Source organism: Orcinus orca, chromosome 9, assembly GCF_937001465.1.
Source record: "Orcinus orca chromosome 9, mOrcOrc1.1, whole genome shotgun sequence".
NCBI classification, from domain to species: Eukaryota; Metazoa; Chordata; class Mammalia; order Artiodactyla; family Delphinidae; genus Orcinus; species Orcinus orca.
The window spans coordinates 68,954,629-68,978,890 of NC_064567.1; the positions used below are offsets into that span (position 1 = coordinate 68,954,629).

General features: G+C 38.1%; 1 protein-coding gene across 4 annotated transcripts in view; it reads left to right on the forward strand.

The window, feature by feature from the left end:
• LRRC72 (leucine rich repeat containing 72) overlaps window positions 1-24,262 on the forward strand; it is a 41,531-nt gene that overhangs the window by 7,656 nt on the left and 9,613 nt on the right. For all 4 annotated transcript variants that reach the window (XM_004263475.1, XM_049714603.1, XM_049714601.1 and 1 more), the window contains 5 exons: window positions 3,152-3,221; window positions 11,360-11,441; window positions 12,543-12,653; window positions 20,374-20,463; window positions 21,395-21,547. In XM_004263475.1, the coding sequence (XP_004263523.1) occupies window positions 3,152-3,221; window positions 11,360-11,441; window positions 12,543-12,653; window positions 20,374-20,463; window positions 21,395-21,547 (506 nt within the window). The remainder of the gene's footprint in view (window positions 1-3,151; window positions 3,222-11,359; window positions 11,442-12,542; window positions 12,654-20,373; window positions 20,464-21,394; window positions 21,548-24,262) is intronic.

The window sequence follows — 24,262 nt, forward strand, 5'->3', positions numbered from 1 at the left end:
CATTATTGATTTAGGATGGGTTTATATGCAGAATAAACCCTTCTGACTTGAGTTAAATTCCCCTCAACAGTAAGCCACTTTATTACATTATCTAATAGCAGGAAGTTCAGCACCAGTACTACTAATACAAGAAAATTAATGACACTTATTTGGCACAGTTGATATTTTTAAGCATTAATATATTAAAATAACTTTCCTGGGAATTCTTGGAGAGATACTCTTAGTGGGGCTTGAGTTTCTCTGCTACCATGTAGTGATTGCTTTATTTTTCGTAGGAAATAATGAAGCTAACATAATATCATTGTTGTCCAATGCAATAGTTTAAATGTGTCAGGGTCCAAATTCCCCTCCCAGAAATTAGCTACACATCTACAGTGAAAGAGGAGAATGCATTTTGTGTGTAAATCTATTAGAAGTTGCTTTGAAGAAGCCTAGAATATTTTGTTGTGCCAGGGAAGTGCTCGAAGACTAACGGTACATGTCAAAAGGACAAGGTGGGCTGCTTGAAAAGTCTTTTGTTTGGGATAATTTGAGAATAAAAAAAAAAAAGTAAGAAAAGATTAAGAAAAAACTATTCAAATGAGAAAGGTGGAGATGAGAAGGAATGAGAGAAATAAAGGGGAGGGGAAGATCTTTTTTATAGAATACCAGCTAATAAATGTAAAAAGAACGAGAGCAGGGCTTCCCTGGTGGCGCGGTGGTTGAGAGTCCGCCTGCCGATGCAGGGGACACGGGTTCGTGCCCCGGTCCGGGAGGATCCCACATGCCGCGGAGCGGCTGGGCCCGTGAGCCATGGCCGCTGGGCCTGTGCGTCCGGAGCCTGTGCTCCGCAACGAGAGAGGCCACAACAGTGAGAGGCCCGTGTACCGCAAAAAAAAAAAAAAAAAAAAAGAATGAGAGCATTAGAAAAATTACCATTTCATAATACCAAATCTACTGATTCAGGTAAAGGTTATTAATCAAAGCTAAAGCCATTAAATAAATAGTTATTGGGGACCACTAATCTGTTCTCTGCAGATTGGCGGTTACAGAGGGGAGAGGGATTTGGGGGTGGGGCATGATATATGTGAACGGGATCAAGAGGTACAAACTTCCAGTTGTAAAATAAGTCTTGGGGATGTAATGTACAGCATGACGAATACGGTCAATAGTATTATATTAACTTTGTATGGTTTCAGTAACTGGATTTCCTCTGGTGATCATTTTGCAGTATATACAATGTCAAATCACTCAGAGTTTTGCCCCAGATATTACTTTTCAATGATAAAATTTGTACTTTCACAACGGAGAGTACTGGCAGATTCCGCCTTAACCAAATGACTGAACTTAGCTTCACCAAGAATGGGACAAAGTGGCATCATTTTGCCTCCCGGTGTGATGCAGTAACTACCACCTTTGTAATTGAAAAATGATCTACCTTGAATTTAATCATGAGGAAGCAATCAGACAAATCAGGAATGTGAGACATCTATCAGACAACTGTCCCGGACTCTTCAGGAAGTAAATGTTAAGGGCTTCTCTGGTGGCGCAGTGGTTGAGAGTCCGCCTGCTGATGCAGGGGACACGGGTTCGTGCCCCGGTCCGGGGAGATCCCACATGCCGTGGAGGCTGCAGAGCCTGTGCTCCGCAACGGGAGAGGCCACAACAGTGAGAGGCCCGCGTACCGCAAAAAAAAAAAAAAAAAAAGAAAGTAAATGTTAAAGTCAACAAAGAAGAGAAGGTGACTATTCTAAATTTAAGAAGACTAAGGGGTTATACCAACTGAAAATGCAAGGCATGAATGTTGATGGGATTCTGGGTTTAAACAAAGAAAAAATCTATAAAAGAAATGTAGGAGCAACAGGAACAATCTGAATATTAATAGTAGTGTATTAGATGATATCATTGAATTCAATTTTAATTTTCCTAAGTGTGATAATGGTATGGGGGTTATGCAGGACAGCGTCCTTATTTGAGGGATGTGTGTGCTGAAGTATTTACGAATCAGAGTCTGCAACTTATTTTCAAATGATTCACCAAGAAAATTATCAACCCACAAATAGATATATTGTATATATAGATAAAAGAGTGAGCATAAATGTGGCAAAATATTAAAAACTATGAAGGCATGCACTGTACTATTCCTTCAACTTTTCTTAGGTTTGGAATTTTCCAATATAAAAAGTTGGCGAAAAGGGTTTCTTTTGTTTAAAAATGTTGTTTGCATGACAAAAAATGTTTTCATAAACATTTAAAAAAATTAGTCCCTCAGTGTCCCAAGGTTAAATATAATTGTGAAAGGATGTTGCTACAACAAGTTAATAAATGTAATATTAATTAACATTAGTATTTTTTAAAGTGTTTAGAAAAGTGCCTTGCACACAGAGTGTGCTCTATAAGTGTATAGAGACATATATGTGTATATACCTGGCCTGGGCTCACGATTTCTGTCCTAAGAAATAAAAGAGATCAGAATACTCCAGCCCACAGCAGTCAAAGGGCCAACTATCTGCAGAGGCTATGCTCTCTTTGCTGACAGCTCCTCCACCACACCCTACGTCTGCCCCTTCGCTGAGTGAGCTGCATCACCAAAAAGACTCATGACCACTTGGGCAGCTGGAGTCCTGCACAGTTCAAGAAAGATGGGTAACATTTTTGACCCCATATTTAATAAACAACAAAGGGAGAATAAAACACTTAATCCAGTCTCTGTCTCTTGGTGTCCTACAATTTCCATGTCTTAAATCCGGTTTGGCCAAGATCTGGACAACCTCAAAGTAAGGACCCTGCAGGCACTGTTGAAGCAGGAGTCAAGGCTGTTTCCCATATTTACCTTAAGTCCCATGTCTTCTGCACTTTTCTTCCTCTGCTCTCTCCTCAGTGAAATCTTTTAAAATTAAGGTCCCCCAAAATTCAGTCATAATGAGGTATAAATTTCTACTAATGTCATAAAATTCTCTTTTAGTATTCATTTTACTAGCTGACAAAAATCTTAACCCAAGTGAATGAAGTTTTGAAGACGGAATTTAGGAAGTTAGCACATATAAGAGTGCCAGTAATTTTGAAAGGACAGAGAGGCCTTTCCAGTTCCCCCGGAGTCATACTACATAAGCCACCTTACCCATGAATGAATTAATCATTGCTAATGTTCGTTTTTTGTTTTCGTTTCCAGGGAACTGACAGAGGTCATTGATCTTTCTAGGTTTAAAAAATTAAAATACTTATGGCTACATCATAACAAGGTAATATGATACTTGATCTTAAATGGTTCTATAATTAAATTGCTATCTTAATTTCATGTTTTTAATAGAACTGATCATGAAAAGTATTAATACTTTATACTCCTAATTTTAATTTAGGTAAGAAACTTTATATATATAAACAGGTATATTGAATAGCACGATTTGTGAAATGTTATCAGACTGGAACTTTACTTTTTTCTCCCATGTGCTTTCAAAACTGCTCAGTGGAAGCTATTGCTTCCCAGTTTCCCGGAAGAAAACTTGGGCAGTCTCATGACCTTTCTTATCTCTCTTACGTAGTTCAAAAGCTTACAGTCCATTTTGAGACATAGTCATACTCTCAGTTCAGAAATGAGAATGTGGAGGTGAATATGTTAATTCATAAATGAGACATCCCTCTATCTCCCCTCCCTTATCCAGCTAGGGCTGACTGCAGATGGCCACCTGCCTGCTTCATTAGCAAGGGGGGTGTGGTTGGTTGTTTCCCTTGCCTCTCACCTCCACCCTAGCCTTCTCCAGGGTTGGTATGGAATGGGGAGGAGTGGAGGCAGAGGAAAGGCAAAGGAAAAACAAAGTTTCTATTTGATTTGCACCCTCTGGTGTCAACATGTTCAGAGTTTACTTCTCTTGATGGGTTATTCAGAAGCTCCCCTGCTAGGTTCCTCCAACTCTAATTCCTCTTCGCTGGCCACTCCTGACCTCCCTTTCACCTTGTATCCCAGTGGTACTTACAACTGAGCATCTCCTGGCCTTGGCAAACTGCCCATTTGGGCAGGATCCTTTGTAAAGTGCCCTAGATCAGCATTCCTCCAATGGTCCTGCATGTATTTCCCAGAACTCACACACCTTTGTCCTGCTGTCAGAAGGATTGATTACCTCCCAGTTGCCACCCAGACTGATCCAGCTTCTTCAGGAAGTGCCAGGCACTAAGCCAACGTGTCCCCAACTGCAGGGAATGCTTTTCAAGGGCACTGAGTGTGGCTCTTGAAGCTTTTCTTCGAGGCTAGGGTTTAGCTGGCAGTGCCTCCTCTGTAGTGGGGTCCTGAGTGGGGCTCCAAGCTCTCTTCAAGTCATGGAGCAGGACTGAACTACAATTCAAGCCAAAACAATCATTACAGTTAGTCATTCTCAAATTTCTAAAGTTGGACTTTCCAACAGCTTGTATTTTGTTCATTATAAATTGATGACCCAATCTTAGCATTTTAAATTTAAACTTTCAAACACCAGCTGATTAAAAAATAATGATTTGAGTTTTCCGTAGTAGTCTGCTTGTCAAGCAATAGTCCAGATTCACAGCATTGAATCTTTAAGCATCCATGTTTATGAAAGTATTTCAATATTACATTGCATTTTCAGTCTGTTCTTTTAACCAAGTGGAAAATGGAAAATGAAAGTTTTTCTAGTATTAAGTGCAAGCATAAGTTTCATAAGCTTAAAATAATTTCTAGGAGAACAAACACAAATACATTCAAGGCCCAGGCAGCTAACAACTGAAATGGAAAGTGCACACACTACTTAAGGGCATACAAGTTCAAAACTCTTTTAAATACCCTGCCAAAAATTATCCTGGGTCACAGTGTGTGACCTCTGATTAGAAAAAGATGGAACTCATCAAGCATGGCAAAAGTGACTAATCTTTGCTTTTCATGTGTGTTCCTTGTGGAGTTCAGTATTCCGTTTTGAAGGAAAGAATGTACAAATGTTGGCAATATTTCTAAAGGGAGAGGTATAATTAGGGATTTTGTAATATTTTTTGGCTTTCTTGTAGTGGACACCGTCCCACCTTCAGCCAGTCATTGAATTTTCACACAGTTGAATTACAGATACATTACGTACATAGGAAGGGATTGCATACACTGTCAACTATTGTACTTTCTTTTGTTTTGGAAGGGGTGGGTGGGGAAAGGTGCAACAAAGGGCTAAATTCTCTTCTTGTGTTTGGTTATTTATGCTCAACATCCTATATTATTTCCAAAATAACCATCACTTAACTTTGTTTTTTAAAAATAGACATTTATTCCATATAATCCTGAAAGGATATCATATTTGAAATAAGTTTTAAGTGGTCAGGAGGTGAGTGAATAAGCTAATGTGAGTTTTTCTATTGATCAATAATTGACTGGTTGCTAAGTTACCTGAGTATTCACACTATGAAAAATTAAAATCTTATTCAGGATCCAAAACTCTAATGGGCATATTACCTATGATAGTACTTCATCAAAATTCACATGGAAGATTTTGGTTATTACTTTTCTTTAATATCTAGATTATATTAGGTGGACCACTAAGAAGTTACTTTGCCAGAATAGAAATGGTATGAAGAATCATGGTGAAAATCATCAACATCGACAAAGGAATACAAATATTTAGAATTGTAATGTTTTGTTAACAATGATCTAAATTTGTGACCAGCATTGTTCTTACATTATATTAGGCTACCCTTATTTAGGAACAAGTAAGGCACAAAATAGTAAAATAAAATGAACACACCTTTTTTTGTTTATTCATTTATTCAATCAACAACTTTGTTGAGATGTATGTACTGACCATTATTGGTTGTCCATTCATTATCCATTCTATTCTTTTACCTATACAGCAGAATCTGGGTTAAGGTATTGGTACATACTTCTTTTTAGTCAGGTAGGTGGCTCCATTCCCAGTTCCAAGAGGTGGAGCCTGAACTGTTTAAACCAATCAGGATAATCCCATCTTCCTTGTGAGTGGCTAGTCAATGAATTGGCTCATAACCCGGCTGTCGTAATAGATATATTGGAGGTAGCTACTGGGAGGCTTCTGTGAAAGGTTTCCTTATTCCTGAAAAAGAGCACTAGAAGAGAGGTCCCTTGTTCCCTCTGGATGTTTTCTTGCCTGGCCAGTAAGCCAGGAACCATCCTATCAACTTGTGGATGTGTCCAACATCGTGAGAAAAGCAGAGCTCAGAGAAGCATTGAGATATTCAGACTGAAGCTCTCACAACCTCTGGACTCCTTGATATGTGAGATAATAAGTGTTCTAATTTATGTGCCAGTTTGAGTTGAGCTTAGGAGTTACTTGGAGCCCAAAGCATCCTCTGTAATATGGTTTATTCTGTACTTGTAGGCTACTGATAGAATATAAAAATAAATGTGATGGTGCCTGCTCTAGTGATAGAATTAGGAAGGGCAGAAGGTGTGGCTGTACTCCTGGTGAGGAAACTGTGGTTGCAAACTGCCTGGAATGGAATGAGAGAAAGCAGTGGTTTGGGGAGACAAAGGATGAATGTAGTTTGGTGTGCTTGGATCCTAACATGCTTGAAGGGTGCACACTTCTCCCCATTATTATGTAGTGGATGATAAAACTGGAGCTTCTGGTCTGACCTGGAACCAGCAAATTAGATAGGTGCAAGTTGTTTCTGAGGACGTGCAATGCCCCAGCCTTCCTAGGTTTGCTCAGGCTGCCCTGCTTCCTTCATTATGCTCTCCGAGGGTTTGCTTTCTCCTTGTACTGCATAGATATGTACTAGTCCTGCAGCTCCTCTCTTTCTGGGTCATCTGTTTCTAATCTCCGCTGATGTAATTAGTGGGAGGCAGCTGCTCTTAGGTGCGTATTAACTGAGGCCTTCTGAAGACTCCCTGCCTTGTCTCATCTTTTAGCAAGGCTGACTGAGGGAATTTTAGGTCAGTTCATCTTCTCCAGCTTTCCTAAGAAAAGAAGCTGGGTCTGCTCAGACGAGTGATCTAAGTGATTTGCATTTTATACTACAGTTTCAAAGGTATATAGACATTTGATCTGTTTGTGTTTTGGGTCATTACCTCAAAATTTTTCTTTTACAGACGTTTAGTAGTGAGCTTATAATATTGTTGTCACAATGCTGGTATCCTTCTATTTCTGGAAGACCTAGCGTTACTTGGGTATATTTCATGTGTCACAGATTAGAGTAAGCATTTGATGAGAAACCTGTATATAACGCCTCACCAAGCAACTGTCCAAAATGGAATCTGAGTTTCTACCATGTAGCAAAAACTGAACAGTTGACAACTTTTACAAACTAAATTTAAATAAAAATACCTATTCTGGCAAGGTCATTGTTTATAAACGTCTTCATCTAAAACATAATCAAAATACTTATTTATAATAACATTTTCCACACTAAAATAATGTACAATAATGTATGGTGTACTATACACCAACTTTTTTTTTTTTTCTTTTTTCGGTACGCTGGCCTCTCACTGTTGAGGCCTCTCCCGTTGTGGAGTACAGGCTCCGGACGCGCAGGCTCAGCGGCCATGGCTCACGGGCCTAGCCGCTCTGCAGCATGTGGGATCCTCCCAGACCGGGGCATGAACCCGTGTCCCCTGCATCGGCAGGCGGACTCTCAACCACTGCACCACCAGGGAAGCCCTATACACCAACTTTTGATCCAAGTCATATAGCCTTGAGTTTGAACCCTTGCTCTGTTGTCTTGAGAAAGTTGTTTTTTAACTTCTTTTAGCCTCAGTTTCCTCCTAGGTAAATAAGGGAACGAAACAACATGGGCTATTGGAAGGATCATATTAGATAATGGTGAAAACATCTAGCTTAGTGCTTGGGTCATAATAAGCACTTAAAAGAGGGCTTCCCTGGTGGCGCACTGGTTGAGAGTCTGCCTGCCGATGCAGGGGACACGGGATCGTGCCCTGGTCCGGGAAGATCCCACATGCTGCGGAGCGGCTGGGCCCGTGAGCCATGACCGCTGAGCCTGCGCGTCTGGAGCCTGTGCTCCGCAACAGGAGAGGCCACAACAGTGAGAGGCCCGCGTACCGCAAAAAAAAGAAAAAAAAAAAAAAAAGATATGCTTGTCCCCTTGACTCTGAACCAGCAGTTCTCAACTAGGAGTGACTTTGCAACCCCTGCCACACCTCCCACACACAAGGAGAACATTTGGCAATGTCTGGAGACCTTTTTGATTTTCACAACTGGGGTGTGTGTGTTCCTAGCATCTAGTGGGTAGAGGCTAGGGATGCTGCCAACCATACTACAATCCACAGGGCGGCTTCCCCAGCCCCCCAACAAAGAATTATCTGGCCCCAAGTGTCAATAGCTGTAAAGGTTGAGAAATCCTGCTCTAAAAGAATGCCTCCTTAATTTTAAATTCATGCTGGTGTAAAATTTTCCCCACTAGTACCTCAGCAGTTACGTGTAAGAGCTTTACCTTGAATGTAAGTGCTCTCAGCTCTATGAAGAATAATAATGGTTAAATAGTAAATAATAAAAGCTATCGTTTATTGAGCCCTTGCTATGTGCTAAGCCCTGAGGTAAGATACATGATTTGTGGAATGTCACATTCAGCATAAATCCTATGGCAGTCCTTAGACTCAGTAGTACAGATTTTCCTAAATGATAATTATAATAACATTTTACTTTAACAATGGTTTGAGTGTCAGAACAATCAGCATGTCTTCCAACTCCCATTCCTACATCTTGACTTCAACAACGTGGTACATTGCAATGTCTATTTAAGTCCTGTGAATTCTGCCTTGGAATTATCTCTCAATTCCCTCTACTTTGCTCTTCTCCCACTGTTATTACTCTACTCTGGGACCCATATATTCTTTGGAATTAGCATAACACCATTTTTGTTCATCTCTTGCTGTTATACTTACTATCCCCTCTAAATAGTACTCTTCCCTGTCATTTTTTTTTTTCCAAAATAAAACTGGGCAATAACACTCCTCTGCACAAAATCTTTTATTAGTTCCCCAAGATTCTCATGATCTGGCCTTATCTCTTTTCACTACATTCCTCCCATTCATTTCGCCCCAACAAAAGGTACAATCTTAAAATTCCAATAATCATGGTCCAAAGATGTTAATGCTCTTGGGAAAATTATTATTCTATAGTCAAGATGAAATGGTTGAGTTTATTAGCATTCTTGAATTAATGTGTAACGCAAGAGAAATTAAAACCTCAACTAATTAGAATGTTCTGTTAATGTGTGTTTGAGCAGGCAACTGGGAAAAAAGAGAGAAGAAAAAGTCGTGGTTTGCCCCGGTGTTCTCTTTCTAGGCTGATGTTAGGTGTGGCTCTCGTTAGATCAGGGAGTGGATGGAAGGTAGTGAGTTGCTGTCAGGAGGCCAGCAGGAAGAGTAGAAAGGGATATGAAGCCAACTGGGACCCACCCCTCACTGTGTTGAAGGGTCTCTCCTACCTGGGGGAAACATGGCTCCTTTTGTGACTTAACAAAGCTGAAGTGCAGTTACTGGTGGTTCTCCTGCATGAGTGCTCACGTAATTAGGTACAGATGAGACTGTGAGACAATGAGATGAGCAGCACATGTGCCTTTTATAGCTTCATAATTTGTGACTGTTACAAATATAAGAAAAAATTAAAGAAAATTCATTAAAGAATCCCATTTTCAAACTTTGATTACAAATCTAAAATAGCTTTTCTGAGATACAAGAGGGCATGAGTAAAATTTCCAATAAATCCTCACTAAATCAGACAGGTTGGCATCTGTCTATCTGAATCAACCAATCAAAGGTCAAAACAGTTCTGTTTAACTGACGACACTAGTTACTGTGATAGGCTTTTATAAACATGTAAAACTAATTTACAATCATAAGCATATATTTCTGTATATATAAATTAGGAAGCACTTGATCAATAACTATTTCATATGATTCTTCTCCCTGCTAGATCCTGTATTAAGCCGTAAATTTAGCCTTGTTACATTTAACTTAAGGGCTGCTTTTAGAACATACCAGCCCCACGTTAAGACTCTACCATGCCTCATCCTCATAACTCAAACAAATCTGTCAATTTCTATTGAGGTTATAAAGTCAATATTTTTAAAAAAGTAGTGGGATTCTCCTTGCAGGGTAACAGAAACATTTCTGAATTCAGTTTAAATACTCCTATCATGTACTTTAATGGTGCATTTGAGGAATTTTCAAGAGTGTTTTGACTATTTTCAATTCTTACAGTGCACCGAATTTCTAATCTAATCTTAAAAGTAAGATGCAGCTTCACCATATCATTAGGAGAATAGAGAGGTGGGAAGGATAACAGACTGAAGAAACATCGTTTCTTTCCTTAAGGAAGACACAAAACTAGTGATCAAGTAATTGCACAAGTCATAGGAGGTGTTGGATGTGGACAAGAAAAGGAAGATTCATGGGCATGGGGGTTGTCAGGAAAGGCCTTATTTAAAAAAAGATGAGCTGTAAAGTAACAGGATTATTCTGTGCCTTGTCTTCTCCTTGGGGATGGTGGCCGGTTGAGCTGTTAGCACTGACCTCCTGTGTGGTCAGATTACAGAGTCCTCGGCTAAGCTGAGATCTGTTGACCCAAAGGACAGTGAGCCTGAGAAGAGGAGATGGTTCATAGACTGGGGTATAAAGAAAGGGAATTCAGAATTAGACAATCTCGGAGGTAGAGCTTGGGGAGGGGAGGTAGAGCATTGACTGCAGAATTAGACCATCTCTCAGGAGATCTGACTTAAAATGCTGGAGCAGGTGGAAGTTTAGAGAAACAAACAGTGGGTCAAAACAGAGCAAGAAGACAGCAGTGAGATGCAAAGAGATCAAAGAATGGCCTCAACAAATCCCTGGAGCAGTGGAAACTTCTTGTGGCAGCCTGCTCCGGCATGGTTGGAGAGGCCTTGCCAGCCTAGGGCAGTTCCTTAAGAATAATCAGAAATGTACCAGGAGGAAAAGCCATGCAGGCAAAGAGAAATCGTGACTCATACACAGATGCAGAAACGATTCAGCATTATCGGAGGAGAGAGCCCTTGGCACATAATAGACACTTAATAATATGTGATGATGAATTACTGGATATATGGAGCCAAATCCAATGTGACTATAGGGCAGAGAAATGTAGGGAAGGTTGTGAGAGCAAAAGGATAGGCCAGATTCCAGAGGCTTTGAAAACCTTTCAGGGAGTTTGGTGGAGACGTGGTAAGAGAAGTTCGAGTATTAAGTTAGCTAAAAGCACCCTTTTTATCATACGTATCTTCAAAGACAATCCAGACATAAACTCATGGCCCAGATCAAAAGGTTGCACATAATTAATAAAAACAGCAAATGCTGAACTTCTATGGTTCTTACTAAATTTTTATATCTGTATGTAATTACATGTAATTATTGTAGAAAGAATATTGTTCTCTAACTCATTTTCAGCTCCATGGAATAACATTTATAACTAGAAACTGTTGTCTGGCAGAACTATACCTGAACAACAATGCAATATTTGATATACAAGGTATGTCTTAAATTTTGTCTTTTGATTGAATTGATTTTCAATTAAATAATAACTTTCAACTATGGTATTGCTCATGGCATGCAATAATCTGTTTTAACATTTCTGTTGAAAATATATGATGGAAGCTGTTATTTTTTAATGTTCTTGTGTACATTTCATTTTAAGATGTGCTGTTAGATTATGGTTTTAGCTCAATATTGTCATGTATCTTATTCAAGATGTAAAAGAATCTTTTTTTAGCATAGAAATTTTGCCATTCTACTGCACAGTTGGACACAAACTAGATATTGTGGAAGCAAATTTTAATGTTTGAGAGCATTAATAAAAAATAATGACTTCATAAATAGTTTTAAATATTTTTACAGGCTGTAATTTTTCCCAGCCAAATTTCTGTTTCACTCGGAGTTAATTTTGTACCTGCAACAATCTCTAAACTGACAATTTCAAGCCTGGTATAAAAGTACGTGATATACTAGGATCATGAGATACAAAGAAGTATGGTACAAAACATTTTTCTTCTGTATTACATGCTGCAGAATTGAAATATCATAAATTTTGAGATCCAGTATGATTCCTTGTTCCATGAAGAAAGGAAACCTTGCCAATTCAACTACGATGTCGTTATTGCAAAGATACAACACGCTTTCACTTATGTTAAAAATGTGGGAAAATGTGCAATTTAGAATCAATAAGATGATAGGAATATTTGGCTTCCCATTGTGTAAAGAAAATATTTAGTTGAGCAGTTTGGGGGAGATACTGATTTGAATAACCATTTCCTGGATTGGCACTATAAACTAAGCAACATTGGCAAAACAAAACCAACAAAATAAGGATAACGAAAATAACCCCTTCAGAATCAAACAAAATCATTGCTACAGAAAAAAAAAAACAGTGGAAAGAAACTGGCTCTATATTCCCAAATTACAGTCACTTATTTGAATTGTTATGCTTTGTTGTATTCTTAATGATAATTCATCATAATATTAATAATTCCTCCCTTCACCAGATGTAATGTATTCTTTGCTTTTACTTAGGTAGCATGTTTAATTAGCATTAAAAATGTTTAAAATCTTATACAAATATTTTAATTTCTTTTAGGCCTGCACTCTTTGCATTCGTTGCATATACTCCGGCTGCACCACAATGAGTTAACAAACATTGAGGCAACAGTAAAGGAATTAAAGGGAATGCTAAATCTGAAGACCCTAAGTATTAATTTGCACTTTTATATAGCCATAACTTAAAATAGTGATAACACAGGACATTTTTTCATTTTTTGAATTTAAATTAGATCAGTGTTTATAACAAAACTGCTTAGATAGTTTCCTGAAAACAAGACTAGATCTTTTTCTTTTTAAAAATACATTTTTGAAAGAACAACAGGTAGAAAAACAGTTTTTGTGAAATGATATGGCATGCCAAATGGAAATGATGAAAGCAAAAAGAGAAGGAGGTACATGTTTAAATCTGTGTTTTTGGTTTTACCTCTAAAGGCAGTTTTAGCACATATTATATGATTCCATTTATTTATACAAAGGTCCAGAATGGGCACATATATCGAGACAGCAACACTGAGAGGTAACTGTTTTTAAATAGTGGCTGCCCAGTGCTGGGGGGATGAGGGTCTGGGGAGTGACAGTCTGGGGTTTCTTTTCAGGGTGATGAAAATGTTCTAAAATTGAACGTGGTGATGGTTGCACAATTCTATGAATATACTAAAAACCATGAATTGTATACTTAAAATTAGTGAACCGTGTGATATGTGAATTATATTAGTAAAACTGACACTCCCTCCCCCCACACTAAAAAAAAGAGCACGTTTTAATGTAATCTTCCTATTGGGTGAACAGCAAACAATTCATATATATTGAATCGCACCCAGCAAGGAACTGACCTCAGTATTTGAAGAAGGTGTGAGGTGGGTTGGAAAAATAGATAATACACAGTTCCTACTCTCAATAAGCTTATAGTTGTTTGGTTTGTTTGTTTGTTTTTAAGCTTATAGTGTCGAAGGGTAAATAAACTGGTACACGATTGCAATTCAGAACAAATGGTTCTAGGTGGACCAAGGGAAAAGACTCAGAGCAGTGAATGGGTTTTCAAACTTCAGAGTTTGTAGACTTCTTTATACAAGGTCATAAAATAGATGGTTTTTTCCTATTTATTTTCTATTCATTTCTCAGAATTGCCAAAGATAGTGTTTTGAATATGTGTAAAGTGGTGTTGATGGTGGAGCTTCTAATCAGCTCAATACATAGTTATTGAAATTTTCAAATATTTTGAGTGTTAATCAGTTATACCTACTATATTAAGGAGAAATGATTTAAGTTCTTATAGGTAAGATTCTTTAAATCCAACTATTAAAAGTACCCCAAGTTCTAAGGAATTCAATGCTCATTTTTGAGACGTGATAAGGTCTGTGAAAGACTTATCAGGATTGGCCTGCATATTTGAATTACCTGGCCTTTCTGTGCTGAACAAATGCTTAAAATGTCTTTAAATGATTAAAAGACTGGTTATACTAGATCTTGAACTCTCTCTTACCTTCATTTTTCTGTAAAATGGGCTAATAACTACCTCTCAGGATTGCTTCAAATATTAAGCTAACTCTGTAAAGCATTAATTGGTTTGAAGGAGTAACAACAAAAAATTGTTTTATTATGGTTTATGTAAATTAGATAATGAATTAAGATGTACACAGTCTAGAAATTCTGCTGATTGGTAAATAGATTTTTAAAAAACTGACATTTTGAATAATAATTATAATAACATGTTTGAATGTTGAGAAAATGCTTTCTTATTATATTCTCATTTAAATCTTCATAGCAATCCAATGATGTGATTAGAATTATTCCCTCTTTAATGGTAGAAATGCAGGGCTCAGAGCTTTAACCAGACTACTAAGGAATGTTGAAACTTAAACTCATGCCTTGTTTCTTTTGTTTGTCATTCATTCATTCAATAAATATTTATCATGCATTCACTAAGGACACTATTAGATGGAGATACAAAAGTAAACAAGAAAGACCCTATCTAGACCTTTATGGAGCTTATAGTTTTGTAACTCTCAGCCTAAATATTTCTTACAGAACTGAGGGGGCTCGATGCAAAACTGATTGGACAATTTGCTAAATGTAAGAACTGAATAATTTAAGCAAGCTTATTTTACAATGTAAGATTTGGCGGTTAGCAATCAAGGTTGCCCCATCATAGTCAATAGTGTTATGCCTTAAACAAAAGTGCCTGGCGGCAAGGGGGGTAAATGGAGTCTGAAATTCAGCCCTTGCCTGCCTTACCAGCTGTGTATGTGGGCGGGCGCAGAATGGTGTCAGCCCTGAGGTGGGGTGCAGGAGTGCCTTTTCTAGTTCTCTGAAAGGCTGTTAGGTCAGCCTGGTAGTATAAGGTCCATATCATTGCCTGTCACAACATTTTAAATGACCTCTACTTAAAATCATAGTGACTATAAATTGTTCCAACTGAGAATCTTGTAGAGGGATTATTTTTTGAAATGGAGAAAATGCTGCGTCAGGTTACACAAAAATGCATTTTCTGAAAATTTTTGGTAACAAATATGCACAGTTTGAACGCTTGCCCTATTTTGGTTAAAGATATTATACAAAAAAATTTTGGTGGACTTCCCTGGTGGTGCAGTGGTTGGGAATCCACCTGCCAATGCAGGGGACACGGGTTCGAGCCCTGGTCCAGGAAGATCCCACATGCTGCGGAGCAACTAAGCCCACGAGCCACAACTACTGAGCCCATGTGCCACAAATACTGAAGCCCGCACGCCTAGAGCCCGTGCTCCGCAAAGAGAAGCCACCACAGTGAGAAGCCTGGGCACCACAACAAAGAGTAGCCCCCGCTCGCTGCAACTAGAGAAAGTCTGTGCGCAGCAACGAAGACCCAACACAGCCAAAAATAAATTTAAAAAAATTAAGAAAAAAATGTTGGCATTTACTAGCTACTAATTATATTGTGCAGTAATGTCACCTGATTGAGTTCCTATGAACCTCCTTTGCAATCACAGATTAGATTCAGCTCATTAACTACAATAAGAAATCCATGTATTTAAAAAATATATAAATTTATTAATTTATTTATTTAATTTTGGGTGTGTTGGGTCTTCGTTGCTGCACGTGGGCTTTCTCTAGTTGCGAAGAGTGGGGGCTACTCTTTGTTACGGTACGTGGGCTATTCATTGCAGTGGCTTCTCTTGTTGTGGAACATGGGCTCTAGGTGCGCAGGCTTCAGTAGTTGTGGCACGCGGGCTCAGTAGTTGTGGCTCACAGGCTTAGTTGCTCCGTGGCATATGGGATCTTCCCAGACCAGGGCTCGAACCCTGTCCCCTGCATTGGCAGGCGGGTTCTTAACCACTGCGCCACCAGGGAAGTCCCCCATGTATTTTCAAGTGTTAAAACTTTTCTTTTCAAGTTATGAAACTGTTTAAAATGCTAAAATATTATTATTATTATTCCACTTCAATTACAGTTCTTCGTAGGGTGAGAAAATAGCCTGGAGGGTAAACCTCTAACCCATTTCAGCATTGCACCCTCCACTGGCAATGAGGAGAACTGCCAAGAGATTACCCAGTATACACATGGCTGGGAGCTTCAGGGAGGCCTAAAACCAGCTGCAGAGTGTGAGGTCCTACAAACTGGAATTCCTGACTTCCAGGCTGAGTCAGGAGGGCCACACCTTTTCTCTCCAGGCAGTCTACCTTTCCACACCCTCCCCCTCTGGCTCCATTTTCCTCTTCCCTTCCCTCCTCCAAACTCTTTCTAAATCTGCATGTGTCAAAGATTTGCTTGTGGCTGCGGACTTTCACTAACCTTCAGTCTCCCTGCCTCTTTCCCAGCGCAGAGAGAAAAAACACCACCGACAACAGCAACAAAATACTTAACCCATTCTCCTGTTCCTAAATCTTTAGTCTCCTCATTTTTCTCAAATTTTCTCTATGTTGCATTAAGCTCCAGTATTGGAAAGTATGCTTGAACTCCTACATTCCGTAATTGTTAAGACTTGCTTCCTAGCAGAGACTTAAGGATTCACCCTTGGAGACAGGAAGTGCCCCTTTCAAAGAGAAGGTCTCCATTTTTTACAGATTCTGCTCTTAAGCACGTCCTGCCTTTCCTCATTTGGCTGCAGTCCACTGCTGATGGCAAATAGCCAGGGAGTGAAGAGGGATGCTGAGAGGTCAGTGTGGGACTATGGTCTCAGTGGTCTGTTCATCTGAGACTCTTTACCCTGAAATGCCCCTCAAGGTGGGACCACTCCTCCCAAACAACACAAGAGGACAGTCCACTCAATAAAAAGAGCCAACTGGGTCTTTCACTGCTGTTTGTCTTGAAACAGCATCCCTCACTCTCCTAACCCTTGCTTTAGTCCAAGTTTGCCTTTTAAAAATCAGGGATCATTTCCATATTCAGTACAATCATGTGGTATGCTGTGGCCCAGAGATTTTAGTTAAAATGAGATGGTGACAATGGAGATGCTGACCTTACTAAGTAACCTTGAGCCAGAACCTCTGTCTGATCATTGACAATTGAGCTTCTTTCTACAGGCTGTTCTGTGTGGGCACAGATGGAGCTGCTTTTAACTTCTCTACATCGTTTTCCTATCTATTAAAATGGGTATGTTGGTACATTATTAATTACATCAACTTTCTTCAAAGGTGGTCTAAAAAACATCCAGGTTCATTTAAATGGTGATTTTTAAATTTTGCCTTAAAAGTTAAAAAAAAATTAACTGGAGCCAATTATTTAGATGACTTTTTTTCCCTTTTCTCTTTCAATAAGAAGTAGCTTCACACATGTGACTCATGTAACTCAAGCTTGTGCAGTAAGGTAGTAGAAACATTTTGCTATATTATTGGGTAAATGTAAATTGCTTAGACTCAGAATCCCAAATTAAGATAAGCAAGACAGTGCTGGCGCCACCAAGGTGTACTCTATAAGTAGCCTAGAGGGAAGGTGGATTAAATAGTATTAACCTATTGAAAGTGAAAGTGTAAACAATTTCGCTTCATAGTTTCTAAAGGAATGTACCCATACATCATAGAAGGTTTTCAGAACTTTCAGACACAGGAAACGAATATCATATCTTAGAAACTTTATTTATGGTAATTTTAGTAGCATCAATCCAAAACTCATAAATCCAAAATGTTAAATGCTTAATAGTATAGAGGGGAAAAAGATAATTAAAAATAAGATTGCTTCCTTCTAACATTTAAGAGTAAGAAAAAAAGTGAAGAATAATAAAAATGAAATTCTTTTTAAATTATTTAATTCTAATTATGTTTTTAAGTTAATTTAGTCAGAGACTAGGCTTAATAGCCCAGTTTTCTGACTTGCTGTCATTTAGATTTTATTTTATGATGAGATGAATGTTGAACCACAATAAGTGCATCAAGTTTTTAGTATTATGACAACTTTTTAATAAGTAATGTAATAGTAGTAAATCCAAACTTGGTGATTTGTTTAGCTGAAGCCAGAAGTTTTAAAATTTATGTAAAGCAGTTATTTAACTAAGCACTAGGAAGAAAAACCAAGAAAAGAAATTAAATAGTAGTGTTCTCAGAGGGAAAAGAGAATATGAAGTGTATCCTAAAAGTAAACATCATTGAAAGATGTTGGTACATTTTCCATTAACATCATATGCAAAGGCAGACTCTACTCCCAGCTGCTATAATGTAGGATAGTGTTATGAGGTGTCAGATGTTATTCTCCAAGACAGTAACCACAGAGCAGACTTCTGCACTAAAGCATCTGTGAATTTTTCTCCCTCCTGAACTCTCATTAAAAAGAATTGTGTTTTGATGGGCTTCCCTGGTGGCGCGGTGGTTGAGAGTCCGTCTGCCGATGCAGGGGACGCGGGTTCGTGCCCAGGTACAGGAAGATCCCACGTGCCGCGGAGCGGCTGGGCCCGGGAGCCATGGCCGCTGAGCCTGCGCGTCCGGAGCCTGTGCTCTGCAGCGGGAGAAGCCACTGCAAGAAACAATTGCGTTTGGCTTTTTTTTTTGCGGTACACGGGCCTCTCTCTGTTGTGGCCTCTCCCGTTGCGGATCACAGGCTCCGGACGCGCAGACTCAGCGGCCATGGCTCACGGGCCCAGCCGCTCCGCGGCACGTGGGATCCTCCCGGACCGGGGCACAAACCCGTGTCCCCTGCATCGGCAGGTGGACTCTCAACCACTGCGCCACCAGGGAAGGCCGTGTTTTGCTCTTATACCCTTGAAGGGTGACCTTTTTTCTTCTTTGTCTGGCTCAAACTACAAGGTATGATCCCTGTGGATCTTTTAAAATCTGTCCTTATTACTGGTTTAGTATACATCCGTTCTATTCCCTGTCCTGTAGTTATAATTATTTGCTACCACTTTAAATTCCTTCTCTTTTGAGATTAAAATTCAAACCAGTTTTGTCACTTAAGAAATCTTGAAAAATATCCATTTCATTTTTCCTCTCATTTCCCCCAATACATACATATTTCCTTTCTTTTAAATTTTCTTGTTGCCCCTGGCTCTACATTTTCTTTTTTGCCTTTCCTCTTATAACTTTTGTTTCTTATGCACCAGGTGTCTTCCATTGCCTGCTTTAAGTCCCTCTAAAGCTCATGTTTTCCACAGCGAATAGCTACCTATAACGATTTTATTAGCCAGAAAAGTTTGTGCTTATACAACAAATATCAGAATATTTTATTGCCTGCAGAGAAAACATTCAGATGATTAACTTCTTCAGTTTTTATCTAGTTTGTTGTCTTTCAAGCATCCCCCTTGACCCCCTCTTCTTTATGTTGCAAGCTCTTCTTTATAAATATTCATCAGTTTTTTCTGGCTTTCTAATGCTTAATACTTTCATGCTTTTATCAAACCTCTTTGTATTTTATAACTAGTCAAATGCTACAGCAGTACTCCTAGATTTAAATGTACGTTAAATGAGCCTCATGTTGTTGAGTGATGTTTTTGTACACAAGCTGGAGCTCTTTCTGCTACTGCCATCTAGTGGTTCTCCTCTTTTCCAGGAGTATTTTCTAGAAATTACGTGTAGGTGGAATACAATAGCTAAAGATATCCAAGTGGAAATTATAAGAGGTTTATTTCAAATTGTATTGCAATAACCCTGTTTAATATTATCTAAAGAAGAATAGGGAAAGTACCTTTTCCATGGAAATAAAATACAACTTCTAGCTGAAGATTTTAAAAAATATACCTACGTGCTGATGCCTAAGGGATGTCATGTCAGAAGCGCCTGGAGCTCTTCCGCATCAGCATGCCTCCCACCTCCAGCCTGGTTCATTAAGTATCCTAGCACCTGCGCACAAGGAAATCCGAGTCCCCTGTGCCTGGCCAGAGGTAGATGAGATGTAAAACCCGCATCTCTTCACCTCTACTCCTGCTGAGATCTGAAGCTGCTACTGGCATTTATATGTTCTGAACTAGGTGCAATGGTGTGAAGCCGAGGAAGAAAATTATAATAGAACAGTGTGCCACAACTCTGCCCATCTCCACGCAGGTACCCATGTGACCTTTGAGACTGGAAGAAGAGAACTAATGAACAAATACTTTAATAAAGAGCAGCATCAAGAACCCTCTAGAGCTGATATTGAGTTCTTTCTTTACTGATTAATTTACGGACATGTTAAACGTTTCCTCATTTGTGACAGATTTGGGTCAAAGATATGTCCTCAGCACCTAGCACAGTTCCTAGTAGATAGTAAGCACTCCGAAAATATTTGTTGAATGAATGAATTTAACAGATAGGAAAAGTAAGTCCTGCAATGAATAAGTAAGGGTTTGGTGAAACCATTGGTCTGTGAAGCAGAGCTTTACATACTGTTATGTTTTATATTAATCTTGCAATTTCTCATATTTTATCAAGTGATAAATGTAACTGATTTCGAAACCTGACATCTTAATTTGGATTCTTTCTTTGCAGCTCTCTACCAAAACCCTTTATGCCAATATAACTTGTACCGTTTATACACAATCTACCACCTTCCAGGAGTAGAGTTGCTTGACGGAAATCGTAAGAACACCTCTTCTTGCAGAGAAATATTTGAGAGTCAGTCTTATGACTCAGTGGTTTAAACTGCTGATGTTTTTTGGAAATAATTGTCTTTGTAAAGTTTTTCAATTATTTATTTTTGAAATTTTTGCTGTATGAAATTTGCTATAGTTTAGGAATTCATGTCTGTTGACCACTTTATAGGAAAGGCCATCTAACTGAGCATGAGGAAATGTCTCCTTTTGATTCTAGTTTTGACAGTAATGTGTTGAATGCCAATTCACTGACCCCCCGGCACCCTTAATTTTTTATTTCAAAAATGAGACAATTGGACTAAGCCTCATAGGCCTATTTAAGTTCTAAAAGTCATATTCTTTGAAATTCTGTAAATATGTATGTATATATATACTAAAACATATATAATAACTTCTATGTGATATATTTTTAGACATTGTACATAAACTAGTATGTCTGATTTATATAAGCCACAAAAAAGAAAAATCAACCTCAGTGCATTACATTTTACATTTTTTGAGGTCTATTTTACCCAGAAGTTCTTTATCACCTATCTACTTACCTTTCTACAGCTTTGAACATTCTTAATAATTTATAATTGAGTAACTTCTAAATGAGAATATATTAAAACCTTATGTTTATTCCTCTTCTTCCTCATAGCCATGAGGAAAAGAAGGGATGTAGCACAGCTGCAATTTCAATCATCCATGGTGATGTGTTAGAATGTGATGCGATAGGATTGATTTGTGCCTTGTGACATGAGGGACATATATTGAGCACTTGTAAGACTATGGAAATAACTTTTTACAAATTAATTTTGACAGGATGTTCACATACAACATGGGATAAATCCATTTTTAAAAGTAATTCTATTTTGAATCACTCTGCATATCTATTTATAATGTTATATAATAACATTACTTTTTGCATTTATCAGAAGTTACAGAAAAAGAAAGAAGATCAATGATTACGATTTTTAACCATAAAAAGTCTCATATTGTTCAATCAATAGCATTCAGAGGAAAAGTAGATGCCTCATGGAATCCAAGATCACCACTTAAGCAAAAACCAGCCCAGAGAGTACCTTCAGGTATTTAGAAAAAATGAAAAAAATGAAATGAAAACTCCTCAAACTTTTGGTTAATTTAGTTATAATAATAACTTCAATTTACAATAAGCTAAAGTTATGTAGTGAAATAAATATTTTCCAATTTTATTAGCCTACCTAAATATATAACTTTCATCTTCATTTGTGTGTATTAAATAAGGTAATGTTATAACGAGATAATACATTGAAGTCCTTACCCCAGTATCTAGCACAGCATAATGGGCTCAATGAATAAGCTGCAATTGCTATTATTACGATTGACACTGGATAATTTCAACAATTAAGGCTATAAGTTTTTGATAATATAGAAAAATATAAAGAAGAAATAAAGATCATCTGCAATTCCTCCATTCAGAATTAAGCACTATTATTTTGTTGTACTCTCATAGACGGTGATCATATGCAAGTATAACCTGAATATCTTCAGTAATGTTTCATTAGATGGAATTTAATTTCTTGTATGTAACAGAAATCCAACTACAGTGACTTAAGTAAAAAGAGGTTAACTTTTCTCACACAACAAAGAGTATACAGTGTCCAAGGTTAGTGTAAGGTTCAATGATATTTTCAGTGTTCGAGAATACATCTATCTTTTGTTCTGCAATTCTTTTTAAAGAAATATGTTTATTTGGTCACAACAGCTAAACCTGCTATTAGGTTTAGTAACATGCCCTAGTGAATTTAGATTTTTGACCCATTTAGGATCCTGTATTCTATAAATTTTATTTTATTTATTTATTTTTTAACATCCTTATTGGAGTATAATTGCTTTACAATGGTGTGTTAGTTTCTGCTTTAGAACAAAGTGAATCAGTTATACATATACATATGTTCCCATATCTCTTCCCTCTTGCGTCTCCCTTCCTCCCACCCTCCCTATCCCACCCCTCTAGGTGGTCACAAAGCACCGAGCTGAACTCCCTGTGCTATGCGGCTGCTTCCCACTAGCTATCGATTTTACGTTTGGTAGTGTATATATGTCCATGCCACTCTCTCACCTTCTCACAGCTTACCCTTCCCCCTCCCCATATGCTCAAGTCCATTCTCTAGTAGGTCTGTGTCTTTATTCCCGTCTTGCCCCTAGGTTCTTCATGACCTTTTTTTTTTTTTCTTTTTCCTTTCTTAGATTCCATATATATGTTAGCATACGGTATTTGTTTTTCTCTTTTTGACTTACTTCACTCTGTTTGACAGACTCTAGGTCCAACCACCTCACTACAAATAACTCAATTTCGTTTCTTTTTATGGCTGAGTAATATTCCATTGTATATATGTGCCACATCTTCTTTATCATCTGTTGATGGACACTTCCGTTGCTTCCATGTCCTGGCTATTGTAAATAGAGCTGCAATGAACATTTTGGTACATGACTCTTTTTGAATTACGGTTTTCTCAGGGTATATGCCCAGTAGTGGGATTGCTGGGTCATATGGTAGTTCTATTTTTAGTTTTTTAAGGAACCTCCATACTGTTCTCCATAGTGGCTGTATCAATTTACATTCCCACCCACAGTGCAAGAGGGTTCCCTTTTCTCCACACCCTCTCCAGCATTTATTGTTTGTAGATTTTTTGATGATGGCCATTCTGACCAGTGTGAGATGATATCTCATTGTAGTTTTGATTTTCATTTCTCTAATGATTAATGATGTTGAGCATCCTTTCATGTGTTTGTTGGCAATCTGTATATCTTCTTTGGAGAAATGTCTATTTAAGTCTTCTGCCCATTTTTGGACTGGGTTGTTTGTTTTTTTGATATTGAGCTGCATGAGCTGCTTATAAATTTTGGAGATTAATCCTTTGTCAGTTGTTTCATTTGCAAATATTTTCTCCCATTGTGAGGGTTGTCTTTTTGCCTTGTTTATGGTTTCCTTTGCTGTGAAAAAGCTTTTAAGTTTCAGTAGGTCCCATTTGTTTCTTTTTGTTTTTATTTCCATTTCTCTAGGAGGTGGGTCAAAAAGGATCTTGCTGTGATTTATGTCATAGAGTATTCTGCCTATGTTTTCCTCTAAGAGTTTTAGAGTGTCTGGCCTTACATTTATGTCTTTAATCCATTTTGAATTTATTTTTGTGTATAGTGTTAGGGAGTGTTCTAATTTCATTCTTTTCCATGTAGCTGTCCAATTTTCCCAGCACCACTTATTGAAGAGGCTGTCTTTTCTCCATTGTATATTCTTGCCTCCTTTATCAAACACAAGGTGACCATATGTTTGTGGGTTTGTCTCTGGGTTTTGTATCTTGTTCCATTGATCTATATTTCTGTTCTTGTGCCAGTACCATACTGTCTTGATGACTATAACTTTGTAGTATAGTCTGAAGTCAGGGAGGCAGATTCCTCCAGCTCTGTTTTTCTTTCTCAAGATTGCTTTGGCTATTTGGGGTCTTTTGTGTTTCCATACAAATTCTGAAATTTTTTGTTCTAGTTCTGTGAAAAATGCCAGTGGTAGTTTGATAGGGATTGCATTGAATCTGTAGATTGCTTTGGGTAGTATAATCATTTTCATAATGTTCATTCTTCCAATCCAAGAACATGGTATATCTCTCCATCTGTTTGTATCATCTTTAATTTCTTTCATCAGTGTCTTACAGTTTTCTGCATACTCGTCTTTTGTCTCCTTAGGTACCTTTTGTTGCAGTGGTAAATGGGAGTGTTTCCTTAATTTCTCTTTCAGATTTTTCATCATTATTGTATAGGAATGC